Raw genomic sequence first — 11,354 nt, forward strand, 5'->3', positions numbered from 1 at the left:
AACTGCAACATCAGACTCCTACTCTTATATTCTATACCTCTTCCTATGAAGGCTAACATACCATACGCTTTCCTCATCACATTCTGCACCTGTACCGACACCTTCAGGGACTTATGCACTTGCACCCCCAGGTCTCTCTGCGTATCTATACTCCGGATAGTTCTACCTTTTATCGTATAACTCCCCTCCACATTATTCCGGCCAAAGTGCATCACCTTGCATTTCTCCGGATTAAATTCCATTTGCCATCTATCTGCCCAATCTACCAGCCTGTCTATGTCCTGTTGCATTGCCAGGCACTGCTCCTCAGTACCCGCCAATCCAACCATCTTGGTGTCATCAGCAAATTTGCTGATCACACCACCTACCCCCTCTTCCAAGTCATTAATATATACCACAAATAGAAGAGGTCCAAGTACCGAGCCCTGCGGCACACCACTGGTGACAGGCCTCCAATTGGAAAAGGAGCCTTCCACTACTACTCGCTGTCTCCTCCTCCCAAGCCAGTTCTCCACCCATCTACATACCTGGCCTTGTATCCCATGAGCCTTCACCTTTTCTATCAGCCTACCATGAGGGACCTTGTCAAACGCCTTACTGAAATCCATATAGACAACATCAACGGCTTGTCCTTCGTCAACCGTTTTTGTCACCTCTTCAAAAAATTCCACTAGATTCGTAAGGCATGACCTCCCTGTAACGAAGCCATGCTGCGTATCCCTGATCAGATTGCAGCGCTCCAGATGTTCATACATCCTATCCTTGAGGATCCTCTCCATTAGCTTGCCTATAACTGAAGTCAAGCTCACCGGCCTATAATTCCCTGGGTTATCCCTCTGACCCTTCTTAAACAACGGTACAACGGTACTAGTGGGTGCCTGGAACTTGTTGCTGGGGGAAATAGTGGATGTCGATATTGTAGTGACTTTTGTGGGGTGTCTTGACAAATACATAGGATGGGAATAAAGGGATACAGTTCCCAGAAGGGTCGGGGGTTTAGTTCAGTCGGGCAGCATGTTTGGTGCAGGATTGGAGAGCCAAAGGTCCTGTTCCTATGCTGTAATTTTTTTTTTGAATGGATTCCTTCTGCATTGTAGGGTTTCTATACTCATACCGAGCTGTGACAAAATTTCTCTCCTCCACCCCCTGAACTGATTCCATTCTGAAATTTGCTGATGGCCCTGCTGTACTGGGTTAGAGCTCAAACCATGAGTGCACTGGAAAGAACATTGGTGCGACGACAGTCTCTCAATGTCAGTAAAACTGAGGAGAGAGTCATCAACTTGCAGTGTAGTGGAGGACAGGCCCCGTCTCCATCAACAGGAATCAAGTGATCTCCATTAATTTGTTACTTTACTTGCTATTCACAGTAGAGGGAATACTGTTCCAGAACTTTCCAGCAGATGGGTACAATTACAACATTTCAAAGGCAGGTGACAGGTATATGGATGGGGAAGGTTTAGAGGGATATGGGACAAACACTGATCCATGGATACTATCAGGTTTCCTGAACTGAACTAGTCCCATTTGCAAGTTGAGCTGAAGGGCCTGTTGTGCTTTATATCTGACTGATTTCATCGTCAGAATGCAGGGCGTTTACCTGATCCATTGATTTGGGAGATTGCTTAGTGTCATCCTGCAGGCTGCTTCCACTGAGTGCCATGCAGATAGTGCTCCCACACCAGAACAATTGCTAGATTTGTAATCATCTCAATTTAGCAGAGTGCTAATGTCAGCCAGCAATGGGCCCTGTGAAGGGATTGTGGATGGACACTTGAACCAAAGCTGTAATGGGCAGATGTATCTGTGGCAGGGAGATTGGGGAGGATGTGGAGAGGTCGCTTTCTCCCTCATGTCACAGACAGTCCAGCAGTTCTACCCAATAGGACTCAGCCAGCTTGATCAGCAGAAGATCCTCCCAGGTCAATTCCTCATCTCTGCATCCCTGAGTGAACAGAGTTCAGCAGCCAGGGAGGACAACTGGTTTAGTGATCTGCCCCTCTCCAGGGTGTGATCACCAGGGGAGAGATGAAGCACCCTCAGCTCCACATGGACACCCCCAGACCTGATCACACCCCCTCCCCTACACTGGGCTCTGAAACAGACAGAAAACCAGCAGCAGCCCATCAAATCCAGAGAGTTAGTGTTTCTCTCTCAACCCTCAGTAAACCAATCACTCAGCAGGCCCAGTTCTGTGCTGGGATTGGCTCAGCCCAGCCATCAGTCCCATGGAGCCATTGAACTAAGATGGAGGATGCATTGACCAATCAGCTCCCAGACACTAGAAACAAGGAGTCAGTGATTTATTGATCATTTGATGACTGGTTGAACAGAGTTTGTTTGTGTTTCCTGTACAGGAACAAGGTGATCAATGAAGCAGAGATCAGAGAGACAGCTGTCACAGTCAGGCTCACAATCAGGACCACCTCAGACTCCACACCTACAAAGCAATGAGAAACCAATGGTTAGTGAAGCTAACACTGAGGGGGAAATGGAAACCAGCAGACAGCCAACTCACCCCCTGGAGACCTCTCCTCCATCCTTCCCTCAGCCTCATTCAGGGAGGCTGTTGCCAGCTTGGTCCCATCAGTATCCAGAATGAGCAGGGGTCCAAGTGAGGCCTCAGCCTCCCACTTCAATCCAGCTTCACTCTCTGCAATATCAACCATTCCAGTTAGAGAGGGGAAAGGGGGGAGCTCCCACATCTAGAGGATCAATGTCCTACCAGCTTCAGCTACAAGATCTCTCCTTCCTCTGGATCCAAATCCCAAATCCCTTGTGGTCCCACAGTTCCCCACATGGCAACAGGCACAAATGTCAAAGCTCGATTCCTCCAATGGGGTCCAGCTAAACAAGAGAAATCAGTCAACCAGGTTGTGCATCATTTCTCCACACAAACACATTCCTGAGGGAGAGAGAGGGGGAACTCACACATTCTGCATCTTCTGCCAAGTACAAGCTTTGTTCCTGGAATCTCTCCGATCCACTGGGACAACTCTCAGGTGACAGGTGATGAAAATCTGAGGGACACATTCAACACAAGTGCTTATTGAGTGACTCCCTCCCAACATGGAGAGCCCAATGATCAGCTTCCACTTACCAAGGAACGCTCATCCCCAAAGAAACGGAAGGCATCCAGGTCAAAGCGGAGCTTGTCCGGCTCCCGCTCCTCTCCTGGCAACACAAAGGTTGAAAAGGAATCCTCAGCTTTGCTGTCCAGGAGGCAACTGAAGAAAGATGGGAAAAGAGACATGAAGTGAATCCAGAGAAGCCATTGAGATGGGAGGAGCTGGAGAAAGCGGAGAGCTCCTTACCCATTGGAGTCAATGATGCTGTAACTGGGCCTGGAGTCCTGGCCTGGCCTCAATGTAGCTACACAGCGGTCAATGTAGAGCTTCAGAGACATGTGGTTGCTCATTGAAACAGAGGCCTCAATGTGAATGAGCTCACCCAGGTAGTAGACAGTCGAAGCGCGCTCTGTAAGCCAGTCACCTGAAGGACAAGAGGACAAGGGTTGGAGACAGTGGGTATAACTCCTAGTGAGTGAGGACAGGAAATCACTCACTATCCACCCATCACATACCATTCATCAGGCGCAGTGAGAATGACAGATGCCCTTCTCCAGACCTGGTGGAGCTGAATGGGATCCAGGTGGGTTTGATGGGGTCACTGCTCACATTGCCCTTCCTGGAAAGACAGTGGAGCCATTTTAGGACAAGGTCAGAGGTCACTAGCAGCTGGAGATCTTATTGACCATCGAGGAAAGATTCTCACCTCAAATAACGACACTCAATGGGAACGACAGCTCCGTTGGTTCTCACAATAACAGATCCACGATACTCTGGGCTGTGGCTCAGGTGGGTGCTGTAGATCAGGAAATCTCCACTCATCTGAAAGACAGCAGCTTAAGGAATGAAGAACTGATGTGAAATGAGAATGTTCTACACTGGGGTTAACAATGAACTCATCCCATTAGAACAATTCTTCAGGGGGGGGATTGACAGGGTCAGTGTGAAGAGGCTGTGCCCCCCTCCTCCCCAGGCTGGCAAGAGTCTGTTGTGGGGGGAGTCATCATGATGGAGATGCCAGCATTGGACTGGGGTAAACACAGTAAGAAGTCTGACAACACCAGGTTACAAACAGGCTATTGTTCACAAACTACCCAGCCTTCAGGAGAACAGTGACCACAATACCACACAACCCTGTCACAGCAACCTCTGCAAGACATGCCGGATCATCGACATGGATGACATCGTGAGAATACCATCCACCAGGTCCACGGAAAATACTCTTGCAACTCAGCCAACATTGTCTATCTGATACACTGTAGGAAAGGATGTCCTGAAGCATGGTACATTGGGGAGATCATGCAGACACTACGACAACGGACGAATGAACATCGCTCAACAATCACCAGGCAAGACTGTTGCCTTCCTTTTGGCAAACACTTCAGCGGACACGGGCATTTGGCCTCTGACCTTTGGTTAAGCGTTCTCCAAAGCAGCCTTCATAACACAACAGCGCAGAGTCGCTGAGCAGAGACTGATAGCCAAGTTCCGCACACGAGGACAGCGTCAACCGGGATCTTGGGTTCATGCCGCACTATCTCACCCCCATGACTTGCCTGGGTTCACTGTCCTGTCTGGAGACATTGCACATCTCTTTAACCTGGGCTTAATGCTCTTTCCACTCACATTGTCAGCCTCTTTGAGACTTGAACAGCAGGTTAGTTGTAAGGATTCACATTCTAATCAGTAATCTGTAAACTGTCTGTGCTTTATATGCTCTGTCTGAGGCCAGAACTCTCCATTCACCTGATGAAGGGGCAAACCTCAAAAGCTTGAGTTTACTAACAAATAAATTGGTTGGACTTAAACCTGGTGTTGTCAGACTTCTTACAGGGGAGGGGGGAAAGAGAAGAGGAGAGAGTCATCTCAGGACAGGGGTCAGTCATTTAGGATTAACGTGGTCAGGAATTTCTCCATCCGGCAGCGAATGAATCGAAGAACAAAGAACAAAGAACAACCCGGCACGGGAAACAGGCCCTTCGGCCCAACGAGCCCATACTGCCATCTTAAAGCATTTTCCTACACCTACCCTGCCCCGTGTGTATGTGAATGGTACCCCTATTGTAACCAGATTCAGGGGAGAATAGTGTAGGGACAATTTGTTACACCAATCAGCCTAACAGCACATCATTGGGGTGTGGGAGGAAACCGGAGCACCCGGAGGAAACCCACGCAACCAGAATGTGCAAACTCCCACAGACACCGGCCCAAATCCATGTATCTGCACAGCGAGCAGTGATAGTCACTGAGCTGTTGTGGTGCCCATCTGCTGGTCCAGGTTTAAGCACACACATCAACACAAAGTACTAGACCACTCTCGAAACATCCAAGAGCAGCCCACGCACGACCCACCGTGTGCATGCCCCTCGTTTGACAACAAGGTGGACCGACACACCTGTGAATTAAAAGAGACGAAACATTAACATGTAGTATTACATTTCCAGTATCGTCCCGAGGCTCTGACCCTTTTTAAAACCGTCTCCTTATAACCCTCCATCCCTGTTTCACTCATGTGCCTATCTAAGTAAATCTTAAACAAATCCAGCGTGCCTGCCTCCACCACCTTACTTTGTAGTGCATTCCATACCCCCATGACCCTGTGTGAAGAACCTCCCTCTAGTATCCAAATTATACTTCTCCCCCCCTCACCCTTAGATCGTGACCCCTTCTGATATTTGTCTCCAGTCTAGGAAAAAGCCTGCCACTGTTGACTCTATCTATACCCTTCATTATTTTATACACCTCTATCAGATCCCCCCCTTAATCTCCATCTTTCTAAGGAGAAGAGCCCCAGTTTACCCAATCTTTCCTCATAACCAGTCCTTCCATACCAGGCAGCATCCTGGTAAACCTCCTCTGCACTCTCTCCAGGTCCTTCTGGTGGAAAGGTGACCAGAACTGGACACAGTACTCCAAATGCGGTCTAACCAACATTCTGTACAACTGTAGCATCAGACACCAGCGCTTATACTCTATACCCCGCTCTACAAAGGCTAGCATTCCATAAGCTTCCTTCACAACCTTCTCCGCCTGGCTTACCGCCTTCAGAGACTTGTGCACTTGCACTCCCAGGTCCCTCTGCATTTCTATACTCTGAATTGGTCTACCTTTTATCATGTAACTCCTCCCTACACTATTCCTTCCAAAATGCATCACCTCATTTGTCAGGATTGAATCCCATCTGCCATCTATCTGCCCAATATACCAGCCTATCTATATCCTGCTGTGTCACCTGACACTCCCTCACTATCCACCAATCCTGCCATCTTGGGGTCATCTGCAAACTTGCTGATCACACCACGTACACCCCCTTCCAAGTCATTTATATATATTACAAAGAGAAGAGGTCCCAGTACTGAGCCCTGCAGCACACCACTGGTGACAGACCTCCAGCTAGAAAAGGACCCTTCCACTACAACTCTGTCTGTCTGTGGAATTCTCTCCAGTCCCAGAGAGCCGGGAATGGTCACTCACTGAGGTTTATTCAGGACAGAGGCATTTCTTTCTGGCCATTGAGGGAATCATGTTGTAAAGACAGGAACATGGAGGCTGTGGGAAGCTCAGTCCTGATCATAATGACTGGGGAACAGGCTGAAGGGCATCATCTGGTTAGCAGTGTTGCTATGCAACCTCAGCCCTTGCTGCAAGGAGAGATCATTAGCACAAGACCAGAATTAACAGGGAAGGGATTCAACAAAAGCTTCAGTTCACAGGAAAAGGAGCTACAAGTTCTCAGGAATTGGGAGCAGGGAAATAGCACAGTTTGGAATCAGGGAGCCTTTTATTCCAATGACTGGGAAACTGGGAAGTGTGGAGTTCCTCTTTAGTCCAATCCATCTCAACTCCCATTTCATTCACATTCAACCCATTTCTATTCAACTGGACTGAAACTCAACCCTCAGTTGAGTTGATCTGAATGAGGGGGAAATCAAACTGAAAAATCCTCAAAATAGGAAAAGCTGGGAGGAAGCAAAGAGAAGCTTCCAGAACAATGGGGTTGGAGAGACTCAGACCAGTGAAAGTCAAATCCTGAATAGAAAGCTAGTTTGGCCTTTAGAAAGCAGGAGACAGCTATCTCCTCAATATCAATGAGATCTGACCAAGTGTTGGAGTGAAGAGTGGGGAACAGCCTCCAGCCCCAGCTCAGAGGCAGAGTTTGAGGATTCACATTCCCTGCAATCTGCTGCCACACTCATGGAGCCCATAGTCAAAGCGGACAGTGTGGTTCTGAGAGTAGATCCTGGTTGGCCGACAACCTGCTGTCCCCAGGGTCAGATCAGCAGCTTTAACCAGGTGCCTGGTTCCAAATAAATCCAGCTGGACCCTGAGCAGCAGCTTGTCCTCTCCACACTGCACCCTCACACTCTGCACTGGAGACACACCTTGACCCTCAGACACAGGGAAATGGGAATCAAAGGGAGGCCCAGGAGGAGGGAGTGTCTGAGGCCTCGGGGTGGCTTTGACTATTCCCCATGGAAACTGTTGCCACGTATCAGAGCAACAAGCAGCTCCAACTAACACCAGCACTGGGAAGGAACCCCTCACTCCAAAATCCCCCATCATAACAAACAACTCAAGCATCCCTTCAGGCACCAAGTAACACCTTTTATACACACAGCCCACACTCAGCTGACAGCAATTTACACACACACACCCCCCAGGGCTTTTTTTAACCAATCAGGTTGTTTTTTCCCAATGATATAGACTGTATTTTTTAATTTTTTTTTTACAGAGCCAAAATTTTATTTCCAAATGCAGCAAAGTTGACATTTCCATTCGAATCCCAGTCGTTCTTTTGGGTGGGTTGATCCAAGCAAACAAACTTAAATTACATTCGGACAAAGAAAAAGGGGGCGGCTCCCCAAAAGGAGGGGGAACGGCCCGAACAGAAACAAAGGAAACTTAAAACGAGTCAAATCAAAATGTGATTCTCGGGGTCTATAAGGCACCTCAGCGAGGCGCAGGAAGGGCTCCACGCACACGGAATAGAGTTGGCCGGACAAGGGGCAGCCCTGCCGTACCCCTCTCCCGAAGCGAAGGGGCACCGTCAGCGACCCGTTAACCTTAATCAGACACTCTGCGGCAGAGAAAGGTTTCGTGATACAAAAGATAAAGACAGTGGGAATGGGGAGAGTAAAGAAACGGAAAGGGTGCGATTTTCCCAGCCGGCTGCGCTGCTCGAGTCGCTCAGTGAGCCGGGGAATGTCAGCGGGAGGGAAACAAACGGGATTGGCGACGAGCGTCCAGCCAGTGGCGATCTTCCCAGACCATTTTATTGGATGTTATCAGCCTGGCGCTGGGGAAGAGCGTGAGGCTGATTCCAACATTCAGGAGCTGCTCTGGATCTATTCAGCCCAGGACCCAATCGTCTGGGTTTGCAAAAGTTTCCCACCCCGCCAGTGCAGTTCACAGAGTCACAGAGATTTACAGCATGGAAACAGGCCCTTTGGCCCAACTAGCCCATGCTGCCCTTTTGTTTTAAACCCCACGCTAGTGCCAATTGCCCATGGAACTATCTAAATGCTTTTTAAAAGACAAAATGATCCTGCCTCTACTATTACCTCTGGCAGCTTGTTCCAGTCACTCACCACCCTCTGCCAGAAAAAATTCTCCCTCTGGACACTTTTTGTATCTCTCCCCTCTCACCTTAGACCTAAACCCTCTAGTTTTAGACTCCCCTACATTTGGGAAAAGATATTGACTGTCTCGCTGATCTGTGCCCCTCATTATTTTACAGACCTCTCTAAGATCACCCCTCAGCCTCCTACGCTTCAGAGAAACAAGTCCCAGTCTATCCAGCCTCTCCTTATAACCCAAACCATCGAGTCCCAGTAGCATCCCAGTAAATCTTTTTTGCACTCTTCCTATTTTAATAATACCCTCTCTGGTGGCGTTCCGGGAAATAGGGTCCAGGTGAAGGCTGGGATGAAGGCACTTTATCTGAATGCACGAAGCATTCGGAATAAAGTGGATGAGCTGGTGGTGCAGATCGGCACAAATGGATATGATCTGGTGGCCATTACAGAGACGTGGCTGCAAGGTGACAGGGACTGGGAGCTGAATGTCCAGGGGTATCAAGTGTTTAGGAATGATAGGCGGGAGGAAAAAGTGGGGGGCGTAGCTCTGCTGATTAAGGATAGCATCAGGGTGGTAGCAAGGGATGATATTGGAGCAAAGGAGCAGAACGTGGAATCGTTGTGGGTGGAGATTAGGAACAGCAAAGGGAGGAAGACGCTGGTGGGTGTCATCTATAGGCCCCCGAATAATGATCTGGAGGTGGGGCGGGCTGTTAACGCGCAAATAAGTGCGGCGTGCAGGAATGGGACGGCCGTAATTATGGGGGATTTCAATCTACATATTGATTGGTCGACCCATGTTGGACACGGTGGGCTCGAGGAGGAGTTCTTGGAATGCTGCCGGGATAGTTTCCTTGAACAGTGTGTGTTGGAGCCGACGAGGGAGCGAGCTATCTTGTGTCTAGTGTTATGTAATGAGGCGAGTAGAATTAGGGACCTTGCGGTGAAGGATCCTCTTGGGGAGAGTGATCATTGTATGGTGGAGTTCCTGGTGCAGATGGAGGAGGAGAAAGTGGGTTCCCGGACACGCGTCCTTTGTTTGAACAGAGGGGATTACGGTAGGATGAGAGAGGAATTGGCGAATGTGGACTGGGGGAGCGCGTTGGAAGGTCGGTCTGCTGAGGAGCAGTGGAGGATCTTTAAGGAGATATTTCTTGGTGCTCAGCAGAAATTTATTCCGATGGTCAAAAAGGACCGTAGGAGGAGAGGTAATAAGCCGTGGATAACGAAAGAGGTGAAGGAAAGTGTTAAATTAAAAGCGGAGGCGTTTAGAGTAGCTAAGAGTAGTGGGCGAGAAGAGGATTGGGAGAGGTTTAAATGTCAACAAAGATTGACAAAGAATTTGATAAAGAAGGGGAGGAGAAACTATGAAGCTGGGCTAGCGCTTAATATAAAAAAGGATAGCAAGAGTTTTTATAAATATATAAAAAGGAAGAGGCTGGCGAGGGTGAAAGTTGGACCCTTAGAGAATGAGAAGGGGGACTTAGTGGTAGGGGATAGGCAAATGGCTGAGGTCTTGAATAACGTTTTTGTTTCGGTCTTCACGGAGGCGGACGTGAATAATTTGCCGGGTGTTAGAGATGGAAAGGTGGTCGGAGTGGAGGGTCTCAATGACATTACTGTTACTAGAGAGGCGGTGCTCGATAGACTGGAGTGTCTGATTGTGGACAAGTCCCCAGGACCGGATGGAATGCATCCGAGGGTTCTGAAAGAAATGGCGGAGGTGATAGTGGATGCCTTGGTGGTTATTTTCCAAACGTCGCTGGATTCCGGGGAAGTGCCGGAAGATTGGAAAACGGCTAATGTTACGCCATTGTTTAAGAAGGGTGGCAGGCAAAAGGCAGGGAATTATAGGCCGGTTAGTTTAACGTCTGTTGTAGGTAAAATGTTAGAATCCGTCATCAAGGAGGAAATAGCGAGGTATCTTGAGGGGAATTGCTTCATAGAGCAGACGCAGCACGGTTTCATTAAAGGGAAGTCGTGTCTGACAAATTTACTGGAGTTCTATGAGGATGTGTCTAGGGCGGTGGATAGAGGAGAGCCGGTGGATGTGGTCTTTCTTGATTGTCAGAAGGCGTTTGACAAGGTACCTCACAAGAGGTTATTGCAGATGGTCAGGGGACATGGAGTTGGGGGTAGGGTGTTAGCGTGGATAGAGGACTGGTTGTCAAATAGGAGGCAGAGAGTGGGGGTCAATGGGTGCTATTCGGATTGGCGGTTGGTGACTAGTGGAGTGCCCCAGGGGTCGGTGCTGGGGCCTCAGCTATTTACCATTCATATAGATGATCTGGAGGAGGGAACCGAGTGTAGGGTGTCGAAATTTGCTGATGACACCAAGATTGGTGGAACAGCAAATTGCGCGGAGGGTGTGGAGAGTCTGCAGAAGGATCTAGATAGGCTGGGTGAATGGGCCAGGAAATGGCAAATGGAGTTTAATGTTGGCAAGTGCGAGGTGGTCCACTTTGGTAGGAATAATGGTAGGAAGGATCATTACTTACGTGGCGAAAAACTGCAGCAGGCGATGGTGCAGAGGGTCCTCGGGGTCCTTGTGCATGAGTCGCAAAAACCCAGCTTGCAGGTGCAGCAGGTGGTCAGGAAGGCGAATGGGATGCTGGCCTTCATAGCGAGGGGGATTGAATATAAAAGTAGGGAGGTCTTGCTGCGGCTGTATAGGGCATTGGTGAGGCCGCAGCTGGAGTACTGTGTGCAG

General features: G+C 48.9%; 1 protein-coding gene across 1 annotated transcript; it reads right to left on the minus strand.

Moving 5' to 3' along the window:
• Positions 1-2,303: 2,303 nt before the first annotated feature.
• On the minus strand, positions 2,304-7,649 carry LOC145360946 (zona pellucida sperm-binding protein 3-like). Its single transcript, XM_080216450.1, has 9 exons — positions 7,237-7,649; positions 3,775-3,885; positions 3,584-3,687; positions 3,315-3,492; positions 3,101-3,227; positions 2,932-3,020; positions 2,726-2,847; positions 2,519-2,653; positions 2,304-2,440 (listed from the first exon to the last, which is right to left on the minus strand). The coding sequence occupies exons 1-9, from the start codon at positions 7,647-7,649 to the stop codon at positions 2,304-2,306; spliced, it is 1,416 nt and encodes a 471-aa protein (XP_080072576.1).
• Positions 7,650-11,354: the final 3,705 nt, after the last annotated feature.

Source organism: Carcharhinus amblyrhynchos, chromosome 33, assembly GCF_965287045.1.
Source record: "Carcharhinus amblyrhynchos chromosome 33, sCarAmb.v2.hapA, whole genome shotgun sequence".
Classification (NCBI taxonomy): Eukaryota; Metazoa; Chordata; class Chondrichthyes; order Carcharhiniformes; family Carcharhinidae; genus Carcharhinus; species Carcharhinus amblyrhynchos.